The following is a 19,414-nucleotide window of genomic DNA, read 5'->3' as shown; positions in this document are numbered from 1 at the left end:
AAACATTTCCTTTATTCCCAACCTTGCTATTAGAATGTTTGCTTTTACTGAATGATTTCCTAAATAATTATCATTTAATAATATGATAAATATTAAAACATTACATATTTATTTAGTATAGTATGTGGATGGTGTCTATATGGATGGATACGTACAAGCCACAAAACACATAAGGAGGTGAGGGGACAACCTCAGGTCCCTGGCTTTCGCCTCGATTTAGATAGGGACCTCTTGTTTTTGCTGCTGCAAATGCCAGACTAGCTGGTCTGCAAGCTTCAGGATTCTCCAGATTCTACCTCTCATTGCTATAGTCATGTTGGGATTCCAGACGCAGGGGCTACTTGCCTTTGGCCTTACATGGGTTCTGGGGATCCGAACTCTTGTAGTCAGACTTGTACAACAAGCACTTTTAACCGCTGAGCCATCTCCCCACACCTATTCATAACTCGATAATTTAAACTACATTATGTAATTCTGAAATGATTCCAAACTCTCACATAATTTGACCTGTAAGTGATAATATGTTTTGCTTTGATAAGAACTTACAGGGTAAACATTTTCCGTGTAAGAATATTACATCATACCTTGTCAAACTCCCTGTTGACTGGAGACCAAAGTATATATTAAACTCAAGAGTTTCACAGACACATTGAGAGCTTAGGCTGTGCCAGATTACATTGTGTTGGTGACTTATCCATATACTGAGACCATATGTATTACAGGATCACTGTAGCCTTTTAGCTAAAACCCAAAGCCTTGCCCTGAACCACTCCTTCAGGAGTATTCATTCTTCTACTCTGTTAGTCAAGCTAGTCTTTCCTGAGAACTGTCTATAAAGGAACCCCTGAAACTTTTGTGAGATTGTACTTTCCACAGAGGCCTGCCTCCATCATCATTTAGCAGCTTTAAACTTTAATAATTAGATTCCAACAAAATTAGAAACCACTCACTATGTGGTTAGTGAGCCTCCTCTATCAAATGTGTTCCCTGTAAGGTTTGTTCTTCTTGTTGTTTCCCTCCATAAGAAAAGATAAATATCTGTATGGTAATAAACTGTATAATTTGTTCAATGGGACTTTGACCATCTCTATTTTAACCATACAAAACAAAGTGTCAACTGTCTAAAAATGCCTGCTGCTGTCCCAATGATTCCTAGAAGCCTGTCTTAGTGGGGTTTTGAGAAATGAAAGACTATGGGGACAAGTCCATATTAAAGTGCGGATGTGAAAAGAAAGCAGGTACCACTCATGTACACACAGAAAACAGAAGGACTTGCCAAAGACATCATACTGTGAAGTAGTCAGTAAAAATTAAAGCTCCAGGGAGTCCTCAGAGTTATTTCATTTTGTTTTATTTTTTCAAAGTAAAGCCTTGCTCTAACCCAGGCTGACATAGAATTCACTATGTAGTCTCAGAGTGGCCTTGAACTTGCTGCAATCCTCCTACCTCTGCCTCCCAAATGCTGGGATTAAAGGCGTGCACCACCACACCAGGGCCTGTTATTTTGGATTAGTGTTTTCCACTTTAATGGGGAATGAAGGTCCACTATCATTTATTCTATTTGAATGTAATAGGAAAAGGTATTACTTGAAGCTTAAGAATCACAGCATTTGACTTCTAGATATTTCCTAAGGCCTTTTATCATCATGGGAATGATGGACTGTATTAAAATTTTAATAGAAAAATAATAAAGGAAAAACAAGAGAAAGAGATTTTTTTAATGTATTTATTTATTTATTTATTTATTTATTTATTTATTTATTTGTGACAGAGAGAGAAAGAGGCAGAGAGAGAGAACGAGCACTCCAGGGCCTCTAACCACTGCAAACAAATTCCAGATGCATGCACCCCCTTGTGCATCTGGCTTACATAGGTCCTGGGGAATCGAACCTGGGTCCTTTGGCTTCACATGCAAAGTCTTAACCAATAAGCCATCTCTCCAGCCCTGAAAGGTAATTTTTAAATTTTTTTTTTTTTAATTTGCAAAAAGACAGGGAGAGAATGGGCATGGCAGGGCCTCCAGCCACTTTAACCAAACTCCAGACACATGTGCCCCTTGAGCATCTAGCTGATGTGGGTCCTGAGCAATCAAACCTGATTTGATTGGCTTCACAGGCAAGTGCCTTAACCACTAAGCCATCTCTCCAGCCCTGAAAGAAATATTTTTATATGCAGTTAGCCAAGAACAAAGGCCTAAGGAGGACATGGATGTCCCTTTGCCTGTCCTTGCAGGACTAGAACTCCATGGGATCCAGTCTCATCCAAGATAGCTAGAAGCAACTTCCTGCTTCTTCCTCAGCTAAGCATACCTGAGTGGGCTGGTCCCTCCTGAGTCAGTCCCTTGAGTCTACCAATCAGTCAGGTCTCTATCTTACACACCAGAGTCTGATGGCAAGCCTCTTCCTAATTGAATATCTGACCAAGATAAATGGACATAGATGTGTGTATAGCTACTCTCTGTTCACCAGGCCTGGACTCTCCTGGTTCTTGCTTTGGAAAGCTCTCTCCCTTCCCATCCAGGCTGGGAATTCTTACCTGCCTGGGCATTTTCCCGCTTGCTTCCTACATGTATTTTGTTTTTGGATGCTTACCAGTTTTGCTACATGTATGATCTTTCTTTAAGTCCCAAGTCCTCCACTATCCTACTAATTAGTCTTCTCTGACACTCTAATGAGCATGAAAGTGAATGAAGGGGAGCTGTGGCTCTTATGCTTCATGCTTTGCTTTCCGTGTGTGTATGAGTATGCCCCTCTCTCCAGAGGTTTCTTCTCTGGAGATTTCTCTCTCTCCATTCTCCACTCTCCCTTTCCAGCTGAGCACAGAGGAGAATTACCTTCTGGCTTGAGACTTCCAGCTGGCCTTCCCCTGGATCCTAATTCTCACTAAAATAAACCTCATAATCCATAATTTACCCTTCTCAGAGTCTATTTTTTTTTCTTTCTTTGCCAAATTGGATAAGGAACCAAAAGTGGGGGTCCACAGGCCTGAGATCTCCTGCATCTATCAAATTTGATCCTGTTGGACCCAAAAATCCAGTGTCAATAGGACCAACACTTCCTTTGCCCTTTTGAAATAGGTTCTCCCTATGTCAACCAGGCTAAGCCAGAACTCTCCAGCCTCTTGCCTGACCAAAATGGCTGCCTTTGACCATGTCTGCCACACCCACAGCTGGGGTACATGATCCCAAGGTCTACAGGCACTTGTTTTTCTGAGTAAAAAAATGCCATACAAGGGCTAGAGAAAATTGCTCAGTGGTTAAAGATGCTTACTTACAAAACCTGATGACCTGGGTTCAATTCCCCAAGAACCACATAAATCCACATGCACAAAGTGGCCCATACATCTAGAGCTCATTTTCAGTGACAGGAGTCTCATGGGAGGTGTCAAGCACTCAGGTAAGCCCAACTAATTGCTGTCTAAACTGCCTTTTTCCCTGTTAAAAGAACAGGTACTTGGGAGGCAGAGGTAGGAGGAGTGCCATGAGTTCGAGGCCATCCTGAGACTACATAGTGAGCTGAGCTAGAGTGAGACCCTGTCTCAGGAAACCAAAATAAGAAAAGGAAAAGAAAAAAGAAAAAAGAGCTGGGCGTAGTGGCACACACCTTTAATCCTAGCACTCAGGAAGCAGAGGTAGGAGGACTGCCATGAGTTCAAGGCCTCCCTGAAACTACATAGTGAATTCCAGGACAGCCTGGGCTAGAGTGAGACCCTACCAAAAAAAAAAAAAAGAAAAGAAAGAAAGAAAGAAAGAACGAACAAACGAACAGGTCAAGCTGAATCACAACCTTTCATTCGGAAATGCTCTCCCTCTGGGATGCCTCAGGCTGGGCACTAAGGATTAGGAACATCTCTTTTCTGGGTAACAGGCCTTCACCAGCTTGACCCCAAACCTTGAAAATGAAGTGACTAGCCTTCTTCTGTTCTAAGACATGCCAACATCGCACTCCTATAAGTTGTCTACTGAGAGCCACAAACTTGGGCACCTCAGAGAAAGATTTTTTTTTTCTAACTTTTATTTATTTAATTTTGGGGGGTTTTTCGAGGTAGGGTCTCCCTCTAGCCCAGGCTGACCTGGAATTCACTATGTAGTCTCAGGCTGGCCTTAAACTCATGATTCTCCTACCTCTGTCTCCAATGTGTTAAGATTACAGGCATTGACCACTACCCCCAGACTGAGAAAGATTTCTGAACAGAACAAGTCCTGCTTACCCTGAACTCAACTCTAAACCCAGAACTACCACCAAACTTCTTTTACCTTTTGCTATCCCCTTTGGGTGCTCTCTTTCTTGAAGCAAACTTGGGGATAGGCTGGAGCGATGTCTTAGTGGTTAAGGTGCTTGCCTGGAAAGCCTAAGGACCCAGGTATAAATCCCCATTACCCATATAAAACCAGATGCACACAGTGGCACATGTGTCTGGAGTTCATTTGCAGTGGCTGGAGGCCCTGGCATGCCCATTATTTCTCTCTCTATCTGCCTCTTTTTTCTCTCTCAAATCAATAAAAGACGTTCCTGGGGTAATGCATAAGCCCAAATGGTTTATACTCCTTTTATACCTCATGATTAAAAAAAAATAAGGCAGATCTTGGGAAGCTCTCAGATGAATCTGACTAGTGTATAAAGGCCTTCCAAAATGTGGAAAGACGCTATGCTCCTCTTAAGCAAAACTTACTAGAGCAAAGGAAGCATCCTTACAGATAGCAGAGGACTTTGGGGACAAGGAGTACATAGCTTAGTCTTAAGATCAGGCAAGATAAAATGAATGAATGTTCCCTTGTTCTCAGACTCACAGTCTCAGCCCTCAACCCTCCTAGGAAGTTTACTCCTCTTTGGGAAGATGACACCACAAACACATGCTTACTTATGTGGTTGAGGGACTAAGAAGGACTACATTTAAGTCTCTTAACTACAGAGCCTCACAGCCTTCATGGAGTGGCTGAGGAAAGCCTTAATAAAATAAAGGCCTCCATATTGGTGTACTCTAACTGAGCAGGAGAAAGCTCATGTATCAGTTACTTTCTTGGTGCTGGGACAAAATAGTCAAGCAGCTTATGAAAGGAAAAAGTTTTAACACGACTTACAGTTTTGAGGCGAAGTTTCATCATGGAAGGAAGGCATGGCAAGCCTGATTGGGACAAAATATAAATAGCCATTTCACCAAAGAAAAGGGCAGTAAATAAGCGCTGGAAAGACGTTCAACATCATTAGTAATTAAGGAAATATTAAAATAAAATCTACAGGGGCTGGAGAAATGGATCAGCAGTTAAAGGTGCTTTTTTACAAAGCCTGACGACCTGGGTTCACTTCCCCGGTACATATGTAAAGCCAGATGCATAAAGTGACACATGCATCTGAAATCGTTTGAGGTGACAAAAGGCCCTGGCACACCCAGTCATAGTTTCTCTCTCTTTACATATAATGTGTGGGTGTGTGTTTATTTAAAAAATAAATACTTAAATAGCCAGGCGTGGTGACGCACACCTTTAAATCCAGCCCTCAGAAGGCAGAGGTAGGAGGATCACCATGAGTTCAAGGCCACCCTGAAACTACATAGTGAATTCCAGGTCAGCCAGTGCTAGAGTGAAACCCTACCTCGAAAAAAAAAAAAATAAATTAATTAAAATGATCTACACTTTATTATTTTTTTAAAGTTTTTTTTTTTGTTTTGTTTTTGGAGGTAGGGTCTCACTGTAGCCCAGGCTGACCTGGAATTCACTATGGAGTCTCAGGGTGGCCTTGAACTCATGGGGATCCTCCTACCTCTGCCTCCTGAGGGCTGGGATTAAAGGCGTGCGCCACAATATGTATTTATTTATGAGAAAGAGAAACAGACAGATAGAGAATGGGTGCACCAGTGCCTCCAGTCACTGCAAATGAACTCCAGACATATGTGCCACCTTGTGCATCTGGCTTTATGTGGGAATTGAACCTGGGTTCTTAGGCTTTGCAGGCAAACGTCTTAGGCACTAAGCAATCTCTCCAGCCCATTCTTTTTAGAAAAAGACTAACAATATTAACTGCAGGCAAACATGCAGTAACCAGAATGCTCATAATTGCTGGAAGGTATGCATATGGTGCAGCACTTTGAAAAGCTTCCGTTTCTTATATATTTATACGTTTACTACAAGACACAAATCCACTTCTACCACAATTCCACTTCTAAGTATTTACCAGAGATAAAAACACTTGTTACCTTAAACTGTGCATAAATATTCATAGTAGCTCTTCTCATTATAGACAAACACTGGAAAGGACTAGCACCCATGTATTGAATGGACATATGCATATCACACTTAGTAATAATAATATAAAAAAATTTGAGAAAAGTTGTTACATACACCAGGCTGGCCGGGCCTCCAATTCCATGTATACGCCTTACCCTGGGTGACCTTGACTCTTGACCCTCCAGCTCCCACCTTCCAAGGGAGTGCATGAAAGACCAGCGCCAGCACACGCGGCTACAAAAGGGAATGCTGATGCAAAACAACAGGGTGGATCTCAAAGCTAATTATGCTAAGTGAAAAAGGCCATTTCTTTTGTTTGTAAGATATTCTAGAAATGGCCAAAAGTATATTTGCAAAGCAGCCGGCTGTTTTAAGGCGTTAAGACACTCGGGCTAGGAAGAGAGACACTAGTGACTTAAACCTTACAAGCTTCTGTTAGCACATTACAGCAACCTAGAAATTCAAACTCCAAGTCAACACAAGTAGTGTTTCCTCAAAAAAGCCATCTTTTTCAGGGGGCCACCTCTTAATTCTTCAGCCACACTTTGGCCGCCTCCCAGGTCCTTAGAGTCAGTCAAGTTTTTCTTTTCTTTTTTTTTTTTTTGGTTTTTCGAGGTAGGGTCTCACTCTGGTCCAGGCTGACCTGGAATTAACTCTGTAGTCTCAGGGTGGCCTCGAACTCATGGCGATCCTCCAACCTCTGCCTCTCAAGGGCGGGGATTAAAGGCGTGTGCCACCACGCCCGGCATTTCTTTTCTTTTTAATTTAGCTCTCCTTCTTGACTGGGTCTCGTTCTGAGCAGGCAGCAAAGTTGTCCTGAGAGCTCTCCGCCTCGGCAAGCCATGGCGATCCGCCCGCCACGGCCTCCCGAGCGCTGGCATTCCAGACGTGACGCCCGGCTTCCCTGGATCGGTTTCTCTTTCCTTTTCTGTTTCCGCTCTGCCCACTGAAAAACAAATTCACTTTCGTTTTCCCGCCGGGCTGTGGGCCCCGCCCCTGGCCGCACGCGGGGCCGCGGCAGGCGGGGCGTGGCAGGACCAGACGCCACCCGCCCCCCCCACAACACACACACTCCGGCGGTGCGGCCGCGGCTGCGGGGCGCTCTCCCGCCTTCGCGTTGCCGGCCGCGCGGAGCCCGAGGCGGCGAGACGGCGATGGAGCGCAGGAGGTCGCGCGACAGCGCGCCGCGGCCCGCGGAGTCTCCGGAGAAGCCGCAGCTCTGGCTCTTCCCGTGCGACGCGGGTCTCCAGCGAGCGCTGCTGCGCAAGCCTGAGGAGACGCGCCAGATGTGCTGCTCGCGGAGGCGCCTGGCCGTGCTGGAGCGCGGCGGCGCGGGCGTCGAGGTTCACCTGCTGCCGGCCGGCGGCGACGGCGCCAGGAAGCCGAGTAAGCGGGGCGAGGGCGGCGCGCTGCGGGGTCGAGTCCCGGGCCCGCCGAGGCGCCCGCGCGTCCGCTCGCCCCTCCCCGGTGGGCGCGAAATGCGCGCGGTGGGGGGCGGCGGCCGGCACTCCGACGGCCCCGCGCCGGGCGCGGGCTGCGGGTCTCCCGCCGCACCGGGGTGCCCTTCCCCCCTGCGCACCCCTCCCACGGCCCGGCAGCCCCGTCTGCTTCACCTCGCGGCCGCCCCGACGTGCAGGCGGGGAAGTCTTCGCCCTCACACGCTCCTTCCTTCACACCCGAAGGAAGGCACCGGCGCGGTGTCGCTCGCCTGGCGCTGAACCGGCGTGAGGGGGCGCGGCCGTGCCGCCCCGCGTGTCTGCACCGCGCGCGTCCCGTGGGCGCGGGCGCGGGGTGGTGGCGGTCCGTGGCGCGGGCCCGCGGCCCTCTCCGACGCCTTCCTGCCCCCCTTCTCGCCGGGCTCTCCGCGGCCTCCAGCTTTACCCGCGTTCGGGGATCCGAAGTCAGTCAGGCGCTCCCGCGGGCCCGGGCGGAGAGGGGGCGAGCGCTCTACCCTCGAGCCATCTCCTCAGCCCACGCTGCTTGTTCTAATTTTTAATAACATAAACTTTTATAATATGAAAGAGGTGCCGGAACATGGAGTAATAACCGCTCTTTGCCCCTCGTGTGTGTTAGTATTTTGTCGCCTTGTTCGTGTACAGTTGAAACAATTTTTTTTTTTAACTCATTTGCAAGTGGGGGTCGGGAATGAGCACGCAGGGTCTCCGGACTGACGCGGGAAACGCACCCCGGACGCCTGCGCCTCTGTGTGCGTGTGCTTGTACGTGGGTGCTGGGGAGTCGAACCCAGGCTCTCCGGCTGTGTAAGCAAGCGCGCTTAACCAGTGAGGCATCTCTGCAGCCTCGAGACGTTTTTGGAGCCTTACCCCTATTTTGTGTGAAGGGCTGGGGCGGTTCCCGGGCGAGGCGTAACTCCCCCAGGCCAGATGTACAAGATGGCGCGAGCGTGGCGTTCTTCGCGGGCAGCAGCTAGCCTTGGCGCGCTCTTGACCGCTCTCCCCCTCCCCCTCAAGTGTTTTTTTAAAAAAAAGATTTTGTGAAAAGGTTAGAAGCTATTCACATTCCAAAATTAATTCATTCATTCATCTTATTTTAGAGAGAGAGCCAGCCACTGCAGTCGAACACCAGATGCTTGCGCAGCCTAGTGGGCATGTGCGACCTTGTGCTTGCCTCACCTTTGTGCATCTGGCAAACGTGGGATCTGAAGAGTCTTAACAGGGTCCTTAAGTTTGGCAGGAACTATCTTTCCGTCTCCCCAAATTTTTTATATGTGCTAAGCTTCATTGTTTCTTTGGTATGTAGCACATGCTGACCTAGAACTTGGAATTTTCCAGTCTCAGACCTTATGGTGGAACCACACGTGTTTACCACCACACAGAGCTAAACTTTTGTTTTTAACATTAAGTTGGGCTGGAGAAAATAGTCAGTGATTAAAAGAGCTTGCTTACAAACCCTGACAGCCAGAGTTCAATTGGCCAGTAACAACATAAAGCCAGATGCAAAGTGGTACGATCATCTCGAGTTCTTTTGCAGTGTGGCAAGAGACCCTGGTGTGTTCATATTCCCACCCACCCCCATAAATAAGTAAAATTTTAAAGTTTCTTTCATACTCTGGTTTCTTTTCAGCTAGTGTAAATCCTTTGCCTTTTAAAGTTATTTGGGAGCTAGAGAGATGTCTTAGCAGTTCAGGCATGCCAATTCTCTTTTGCTGTCATAAAATAAATAATTTTTTTTAAAAATTACAGTTATTTGGGATGTTTGGAATTTATTTTATTGTAAGGGGTATGAGTAAAGAGTTTTAACTGCTTTTCCAAATGACCAGCTGAATGGCCCAACCCTATTTTTTGTTGTTTTGTTTTTGTGTACAATTATTTATTTGCTTATGTATGGTGGGGGTGAGCACCAGGTTCTCTCTTTTTGGGGTTAGGGTTGAGGTAGGGGTTCACTCTAGCCCAGGCTGGCCTCAAACAGTGATCCTCCTACCTGCCAACACCCCCCCCCCCCCAGTGCGGGAATTAAAGGCCTAAGCCACCAGCCACCTTTTTGGGTTTTGTTTTTGTTATATATATATATATATATATTTTTTATTCATTTATTTGAGAGAGAGTTTGAGTGTGTCAGGGCCTCTTGCTCCAGCAAACAAACTCCAGACACATGCACCATTTCGTGTATCTGTGTTACATACTATGAAATAAGACCTGGGCCTGCAGGTTTTGCAAGCATCTTTGACTGGTGACCAGTCTTCCCAGCTCTTTTTATTATTATTATTATTATTTATTTATTTATTTATTTCTGAGAGAGAGAGAGAGAGAATGGGTGAGCCAGGGCCTTTGCTGCTGTGAACAAATTCCAGATGTGTGCACTCTCTTGTGAGCATATGCGACATTGCATGCTTGCGTCAGTATGCATCTGGCTCCGTGGAACCTGGAGATTTGAACATGAGTTCTTAGGCTTCACAAGCAAGATCCTTAACCACCATCTCTCCAGTCCTATTTTTTTTAAGTATATTATTTATTTATTTGAGGGAAAGAGAGAAAGCATGGGTATACTACGGCCTCTTGCCACTGCAAATGAACTCCAGACCTTAATCTGCCACCTTAGGCATCTGGGGAATCAAACCTAGGTCCTTTGGCTTTGCTGCCAAGCACCTTAATACTAAGCCATCTTTCCAGCACCCCTCTCCAGCATTTGGGGGGTTGAGACCCTGTCTCACTATAGCCTGGCTGATGTAGAATTCAGTCTGTAGTCCAAGCTATCTTCAAATTTATGGTGATAATCCTATTTCTGTTTCCTTAGTGCTGGGATTAAAGGCTATGGGATCCACCATGCTCAGCTCCAATCCCATTTTTCAAAAATATTTTTATTTATTCGCAAGCAGAATGGGCACACCAGAGAACCAGCTTCTGCAGACAAACTCCGGCTTTGCATGGGCACTGGGGAATCAAACTGGGGTTGTTAGGTTTTGCAGGCAAGTGCCTTTGACTGCTAAGACATCTTCCCAACACTCAAATGATACTAAATGCTAAGTCTCTAAACAAAGTTAATGTGTTTTGCCATTCTCTTCTTTCAAAACCATTTTCCCCAAGCACTTGTAATATGGTTTGTGCATTGAACCTTTTGCATGAGTAGGTTCTGTTTCATTAGAACTGAAGAATTAAGATCTCCAAACTATCTTCATTTAATTTCTGTGAACAAATTAAATGAGATTAAATAACTACTAGTAAATAACTTAAAATCTTTAGAAACGGAGATCTTCCTTTCAAGGACCCCTCCACAGCTTCATATTGCTAAGGGTTTCCCCCAGAAAATTGAAGTGTATTATGATGAGTCACTAATAATAATAGGTAATAATCATAGTGGTGATGATCTCTGGTTGTATTTGTTCTGCAGAGTATGTGAAGTTGGGGAAAAAGATGCAGATACATTCCATGGACCAAGGAGAGGACCATATGCTTATTCTGTCCTCAGAAGGAAAACCTTTTGAGTACAACTACAACATAGAAAATGCAAGGTGAGGAATTTTTTTTTTGTTATTAACTATGGTTTTAATTTTACCTAACTTTATTTTAAGTGAGTGATAAAGTCTGAAATAACTAACCAGTGAGGTCCGTCAGTGCACCATAATTAGGATGTCTGATACCTGCTTTGGGTACTAGCATGTGTTTTGGTATTTGAGTAAAATGATTGATCATTTTGCTAATCTCAACCTGGACTTTAGCATTTAACTTATTTGATCCTCATAATGATCCTGTAAATTGTTCTTAGAAATAAACATTTTCAGCCTAGAAAAAAATCGCATTATTATGGAAGATTTGTGAGGCTTTTTCCTAAATCACACAAATCAGAGCTTATTTTTAACTTACATTTATTCTTGATTATAAAATTGTATAAAAATATTTTAGAATTACCTTGTTATGATTAAATTTATTATTATTAAAAACTAGCATTTTTATGATACTAAATGCAGTAAATTTGAAGGCTTTTCTCTTGAGCTTCACTCCTAATACATAAGCAGTTCTAATATCCATGTTCTGACTTTACTATGGTGATTTATATATATTTATTTCATCAGGTTTCAAAGCATTTTACAAGAAAAAAGTATAATTCAAATTGCCTGTGGAGATTATCATTCTCTTGCACTCTCAAAAGGTACTGTTCTGTAATAATTATTGTTTAGAAGTAGTAAATATATGTCTATATGGATCCAGTAGAAGTGTATATATAATTCATTTTGTAATAGGACAGAAATACAGATATGAAATTTATTAATTCAGGGTACTATTCTGAAAGGTGATATAAAGTGAGAGAATTCTTTTATTATTGACAGCTTCCATAATTGTAAAAAATATTCCATGGTAAGTCCCTTCCTCCACCCACTTTCCCTTTGAAACTCCATTATCCATCATATACCCTCCCTCTCTCAATCAGTCTCTTTTATTTTGATGTCATCATCTTTTCCTCCTATTATGATGGTCTTGTGTAGGTAGTGTCAGGCACTGTAAGGCCATGGATATCCAGGCCATTTTGTCTGGAGGAGCACATTGTAAGGAGTCCTACCCTTCCTTTGGCTCTTACATTCTTTCTGCCACCTCTTCCACAATGGACCCTGAACCTTGGAAGGTGTGATAGAGATATTTCAGTGCTGAGCACTCCTGTCACTTCTTCCTAGCACTTGAGATGCCTTCTGAGTCATCTCAAGGTCACTGCCATCTGAAAAAAAGAAGGTTCTCTAAACAAAAGTGAAAGTAGCATTAATATAAGGGTATGAACATTAAGAGAAGTGCTTACAGGGCAATTTGATGAGCATAGTATATACATTTAGCCAGACAGCAGCAGACATTACACCCCTAGGGCTCATAACTACCCCTGTTGCAGGTTTTCAATATCAGGGATATATTCCCTCCCATGGAGTGGGCCTCCAGTCAAATTAGAGGGCAGTTGGTTCCCCCATGACAGATGTGCCACTATTGCACCCATTGGCTCATTTGGCCTGGCTGGCCAAATCTCAGGCTTGCAGTATCCGCTTTTGAGTATCTTCACTGGTGATTTCTCTCTCTCCTATTGAACAGCATGTAATGTGTCTTTTCCCAGCTTTCTTTCAGCTAGTCTACATGAAGGAGGTTCTCAGCTTAGTTCCAGCAGGATTTCTCAGTGGCCTTGCAGCCCAAGTATGTGGAGTCTTCAGCAATAGGGTCTTACCATCTATTCCTGGTGGGAAACCAAGGGCCTCAGCAATGGCCTCTAATGCTTTGGTGGCATCAGGGTCCTACCTGGGCAACAACTCACTGGAAGGTATCCCATCCCTGGCACTGAAAATTTTCTAGTAACAATCTATGGCTCCTGAATGTTTCATTGCCCAAAAAAGTAGATATCCATATGATTTATTTATATCCTCTTGGATTTTGATTAGCCCTCCCTCCTAATGTAAGAGAATTCTTTATCTATAAAGTCTTTTTGGGGGGTGGTTCGAGGTAGGGTCTCACTCTAGCCCAGCTGACCTGGCACACTGACTGTGTTAACAACAGGCTAACCTCAAACTCACAGTGATCCTCCTTCCCCTGCCTTCTGAGTGCTGGTATTAAAGGTGTGTGCCATGCTCAGCTAAGTCTTTAGTTTTCTGTAATTAGTACTCCTATATTTTGTTCCATGCTTTCATTTTTCACATACAAAACTGAAGTTTTCTGAGTAGTCAAACCATTTCTTTTGTTTGAAACTAGGTCTTGCTGTGTTGCCAGGGTGGCCATGAGCTCAATATCCTCCTTCTCAGTGTCCTAAGGAGCTGAGATCATAGGCATGCATCACCTCACCCAGGTCAAAAGTATTCTTCATGTACTACCTTTTTCCAGAACCGTTTTTCCTTTTTCCAGCATTCTTCCAACTCTCTTGGTAGTAGTTCAGAAACCCCTAGTTTAGCTTTTGTAATCCAGTTTCAGGTCTGTAATGTGTCTTATTATCATGCTTAAATTTCAGGAGTCTCTCCAGCCCTTCAGTATCTCCTATCAGGCACTAATGATGTGAAATGGAAGCTGTGAATATGGATTATAGCCTAAAGAAACTTGACTGTGAAAGGATTCATAATAAGACAAGAAGATGACAGGAGGGCTGGAGAGATGGCTTAGTGGTTAAGGCACTTGCCTACAAAGCTAAAGGACCCAGATTCAGTTCCCCAGTACCCACGTAAGCCAGATGCACAAGGTGGCACATATGTCTGGAGATCATTTGCAGTGGCTAGAGACCCTAGCACACCCATTCTCTATCTCTCTGATTACAAATAAATGAATAGATTAAAAAGAAGGAAAAAAGGGTGACGGGAGAATTCAGGCACAAGAAAATTTTAGAAAATAGAGCAAACATATTCATAAGCTGAGGAAATTAAATAACCAAGCATTTGACCCAAACCGAAGGGTCTGTTGAGGTTTGAGAGTATGATTTTGTACTGGAAAAAACTGATTATTTGATATCCTCCATTCATGAGCAGATATTTCATACTGAGTATCATGTTTGGACTATAAAGGTGAAGCAGACATACCTTGTCTTCAAGAAATCTGGGGTTTAGGGCTCTCAGTGCAAATAGAAGGCTATCTAGGCTTGTTTTTTAGTTAAACTGTTGGGTGTAGTGGCAGATGCCTCTATAGTCCCTTGTAGTAGAACAGCTGAGGCAAGAGGGTCATGAGTTGGACAGCCTGGATGACATAGTGAGATAGATCAAAAAACAAAAGGCAGGGCTGGAGAGATGGCTTAGCGGTTAGGCGCTTGCCTGTGAAGCTAAGGACCCCGGTTCGAGGCTCGTTTCCCCAGGACCCACGTTAGCCAGATGCACAAGGGGGCGCACACATCTGGAATTCATTTGCAGTGGCTGGAAGCCCTGGCACGCTCATTCCCTCTCTATCTGTCTCTCTTCCTCTCTCTCTGTCACTTCCAAATAAATAAATAAAAAACGAACAACAAAAATATTTTAAAAAAAAAAAAAGGCAAACACTAGGAGGCTGAGCTAGGAACGCTGTGAGTTTGAGACCAGCCTGGGCCTACAAAGTGAGTTTCAGTTCAGCCTGGATGGAGTGAGACCCTACTTTGAAAAAAATAGCAATAATCCTAGCACTAGGGAAGTTAAAGCAGATAGATTACGAGTTTGAGGCTACCCTGGGCAATATAGAAATACTCTGCCTCGAGTGCTCAGCACTGAAACATCTCTATCACACCCTTCAAGGCTCAGGGTCCATTGTGGAAGAGGTGGTGGAAAGAATGTAAGAGCCAAAGCAAGGGCACCATTCCCTACAATGCAACTGTCCAGACAGAAATCGACCTTGCTATTCATGACCTCACAGTGTCTAGCAATACCTACACAAGACCCTCATAATAAGAGAAAAAGACGACGACATCAAAATAAAAGAGAGACTAATGGAGAGAGGGAGGGAATATGATGGAGAGTGGAGTTGTGAAAGGGAAAATGGTGGAAGGGAGGGAATTATCATGGCTTATTGTTTGTAAGTATAGAAGTTGTCAATAAAAAAGTAAAAAGAAAAAAGAAATACTCTGCCTCAAAAAAATGAAAAGGGGGCTGGAGAGATGGCTCAGCAGTTAAGGCATTTGCCTGCAACCTAAAGACACAGGTTTGATTCTCCAGTACCTACATAAAGCCGGATACACAAGGTGGCACATGCATGTGGAATTTGTTTGCAATGGCTAGAGGATCTGGTATGCCTATATATTTTCTCTCTCTCATAAATAAATAAAATATTTTTAAGATTTATTTTTATTTATTTGAGACAGAAGAGAAAGGGGGAGAGAGAGTGTGTAGATAGGCACACCAGGGCCTCTAGCCACTGCAAACAAACTGTAGACACATGTGCCACTATGTACATCTGGGACAAAGAATCCAACTTGAGTCTTTAGGCTTCATAGGCATGTGCCTTAGCTGCTAAGCCATCTCTCCAGCCCAAAATATTTAAAAAAAAGAAAAAAGCCAGGCATGGTGGCACATGCCTTTAATCCCAGCACTCAGGAGGCAGAGGTAGGAGGATTGCCATGAGTTCAAGTCCAGCCTGAATGAAACTACATAATATATTCCAGGTCAGCCTGGGCTAGAACATGACCCTACCTCAAAAATTCAAAGGGCCCAGGGAGATTGCTTAGAGGTTAAAGATGTTTCCTTGTAGCCAAGCATGGTGACCTCTAATCCCAGCACTCGGGAGGCAGAGATAGGGTCACTGTGAGTTTGAGGCCAGCCTGAGACTAGTGAATTCCAGATCAGCCTAAGTCAGCTAGAGGAAGACAGTACCTCAGAGACAAAAAAAAAAAAGATGCTTGTTTGCAAAGCTTGCAGCCATGGATTCAATTCCCAAGCCTCCCACATAAGTGAATACAAAAAGCACAAGCATCTCTTGTTCATTTGCTGCTGCAAGAGGCAGCAAAACAAATTTTTAAATACTCGTATATTCAATTAATGAAAATGTATCTTTGAAGATACTGTACTGTAATGTGACTGGAATTTTTTTTTAATTTATTTATTTTTATTGGCAACTTCCATAATTGTAAGCAATATCCCGTGGTAATTCCCTTCCTCCCTCCACTTTCCCCTTTGAAACTCTACTGTCCATCAAATCCCTTCCCCCTCTCAACCAGTCTCTTTTATTTTGATGTTATCATCTTTTCCTCCTATTATGATGGTCTTGTGTAGGTAGTGTCAGGCACTGCAAGGTCATGAATATCCAGGCCATTTTGTATCTGGAAGGAATTTTTTGTAAGGAATCCAACCCTTCCTTACATTCTTTCTGCCACCTCTTTCACAGTAGACCCTGAGCCTTGGAAGGTGTGATAGAGATGTTTCAATGCTGAGCACTCCTCTGTCATTTCTTCTCAACACTATGGTGCCTTCTGAGTCATCCCAAGATCACTGCCCTCTGAAAAGAGAAGCTTCTCTAACCAAAAATGAGAGTAGCATGAATATATGGGTATGAACATTAAGAGAAGTTCTTACTGGGCATTTTGGTGAGCATAGTATAAACATTTAGCCAGACAGCAGCAGATGTTACACCCCTAGGGCTCATGTTGTAGGTTTTTAGTATCAGGGATGTATTCCCTCCCATGGAGTGGGCCTCCAGGAAAGTTAGATGGCGGTTGGTTTCTCCCGTAACAGACGTTCCACTATTGCACCCATTGGCTCATTTGGCCTGGCTGACCAAATACAAGGCTTGCAGTGTCCACTGTTTGGTAATGATTTCTCTCTCTTCCATTGAACTGCATGCAGTGTGGCTTTTTCCCTTTCTGTCAGCTGATCTACATGGAGTAGGTTTTCAGCTCGCTCCAGCAGGATTTCTCAGTGACCTTGCAGCCCAAGTATGTGGCATCTTCAGCAATAGGGTCTTACTATTTATTCTTTGTGGGAAGCTAAGTTGGTTTTTGTTTTTGCTTTTTTTTTTTTTTTTTTTTGTTCTTCTGAGGCAGAGTCTTACTATGTTGCCACACTGGACTTGAACTCAGGCTCCAGTGAAACTCCCACACCCACTTCAGCTTCCTAAATAGCAGAACTATAGGCTCCAAGTGAAATTTTTTAGTGAGAGAAAGGGGGGCATCTTCCCAGCCCCGATTTTTAGTTATTTAGACTCTTTGAGTATATTCAAGGGAAAGAAGTAGAGAAAACTAGTTCTGGATTCATATAGGTAGAGTGTTTTCATGAGCCAAACCTCCCTTGTAAGGTAAGGAATAAGGAAGTTCACTATTAGAAGATTCCTGTTTTTCTGAGCATTTGTGGGACCTGAGAGACCTGTGAGTGGATGTAAGAGTATCACAGTCATGTATATAATGCCTGTGCATTTGAAACTTAATAAGACACCATGTTCTTTGCTTATGTCAAGGTGGTGAACTTTTTGCCTGGGGACAGAACTTAGATGGCCAGCTTGGAGTTGGAAGCACATGTCCCTCGACCCCCGTACCACAGACTGTGGAACACCTCGCAGGTGTTCCTTTGGTTCAGATTTCTGCAGGAGAAGCGCACAGCATGGCCTTATCCATGTCTGGAAAAGTTTACTCATGGGGAAGAAATGGTTGTGGACAACTGGGCCTGGGCCACACTGAGAGTATGGAACATATTTTCAAATGCATGTTATTACCAAGTACATTTGTTAGATGAGAGATGAATTGAACGTTGGACTGCCCTGCTATAAATAGTTCATTCAAATCCTTACTTTGTACTATTCTTCCTGATTTACCAATGTTTTTTAGGTAGAATCAGTTTAAAGGATATGTACACTATGAATGGTGAAATTTGTTAATACTGAATCATGTTTGTGTACACACACCCCATGTAATTCTCATAATCGTACTACCTGTATAAGGCATACAACAAAATTCTCTTTTCATCTCCAAAAGATAGTGATTTCTCATATTTGACAAACTATTTGCTTTATCTCGATATAGTAGAGTATGTCTTTTCCTGAATCATTGGCCAACTACTACATGCCTCCCTGATGAGGTTTAGTGCCTACAAGTCAATGTTAGAAAACTATTCAAAAAGGGGTTAAGAGTAAGAGGTGGTTAAAATATGTTGATTCTCTGAATTCTTTGACAGTATTGTCATGAGGAAAAGAAAAAGGTGCTAGGAGGTGAGGATAATACAGTAGAGAATTTAAGAGAATGTACTCTAGGGTTGGGGATTTAGCTCAGTGGAGGAGCACTTGCCTGACAAGTGTAAGGACCTGGGTTTGACCCTCAGCACTGAGGGAAGAACAGAATATACTCAAAGTAATTCAAGGAGCCCAGTATTGGAAGGGAAAAAAAAAAAACAAAAAAAAAAAAGTCTAGGCTAGAATTGGAATATTAAAGTCAATCAAGTCAAGCTGAAAAGATAAGAATGCACTAGGGGAAGGCCATTTCAGCTGCTGCTCCATACAGGCTTAGAATATGTCCCTTAATATGCAGATATGGAACTTTTCTTGTTAGAGTGGGATGGAACTTGTTGCTATGATAAGAAACAGTTTAGCTACAATGTGTGAAGCTCTGGTCTTTTTGTTCCCTGCACAGAACAAGATTCTCCTTCCCTTATTGAAGCACTAGACAATCAGAGAATTGAGTTTCTCAGTTGTGGTGGTTCTCACACTGCCTTGCTTACACAGGTAAGAGTGCCCTTGTTGCTTTACTTTTGGTGGAACATTATATGGGGAGATAGTGTTTCCACAGGCCACACCTTCTCACATGTAAGACTGTCCTGATGAATTGAGAACTTTATTTCTGCAGTGCTTCTATTTACTGGTAGAGGCATTCATGTTGTGGCTTCTGAATTGCATTTCTTTTTCTTTTGATTTTAATTTAATTTTATTTTATTTACTTGAGAGAGAGAGAGAATGGGTGCACAAGGGCCTTCAGCCACCACAAACAAACTCCAGACACATGCGCCACCTTGTGCATCTGGCTTACATGGGTCCTGGGGAATTGAACCTGGTTCCTTTGGCTTAGCAGGCAAACACCTTAACCACTAAGCCATATCTCCAGTCCCTGCATTGCATTTCTGTGGCATCTGATAAGAAGTTCCTTTCCTTAGGATGGGCTGCTGTTTACTTTTGGTGCTGGAAAATATGGACAGCTTGGTCACAATTCAAAACAGAATGAGCTAAAACCTTGTTTGGTGACCAAGCTCATTGGAAATAGAGTGACTCAGATAGCATGTGGAAGGTAAGTTATATAAAGCGTCAGAAAAAATTATAAAAATGATTGCAATAGGTAATTTAGTAAAGTTTCC

At 43.5% G+C, this 19,414-nt stretch overlaps 1 protein-coding gene across 1 annotated transcript in view; it reads left to right on the top strand.

Moving 5' to 3' along the window:
• Window positions 1–7,377: 7,377 nt before the first annotated feature.
• Window positions 7,378–19,414, top strand: part of LOC101616763 (E3 ISG15--protein ligase HERC5) — a 53,853-nt gene continuing 41,816 nt past the window's right edge. Inside the window, exons 1-6 of the mRNA XM_045143515.1 lie at window positions 7,378–7,609; window positions 11,071–11,191; window positions 11,753–11,829; window positions 17,535–17,756; window positions 18,700–18,791; window positions 19,217–19,347. Of these exons, the coding sequence (XP_044999450.1) occupies window positions 7,378–7,609; window positions 11,071–11,191; window positions 11,753–11,829; window positions 17,535–17,756; window positions 18,700–18,791; window positions 19,217–19,347 (875 nt within the window). The remainder of the gene's footprint in view (window positions 7,610–11,070; window positions 11,192–11,752; window positions 11,830–17,534; window positions 17,757–18,699; window positions 18,792–19,216; window positions 19,348–19,414) is intronic.

Source organism: Jaculus jaculus, chromosome 2, assembly GCF_020740685.1.
Source record: "Jaculus jaculus isolate mJacJac1 chromosome 2, mJacJac1.mat.Y.cur, whole genome shotgun sequence".
NCBI lineage: Eukaryota > Metazoa > Chordata > Mammalia > Rodentia > Dipodidae > Jaculus > Jaculus jaculus.
The sequence above is the reverse complement of the archived record's forward strand: the minus strand, read 5'-3'. Positions and strand labels throughout refer to the sequence as shown.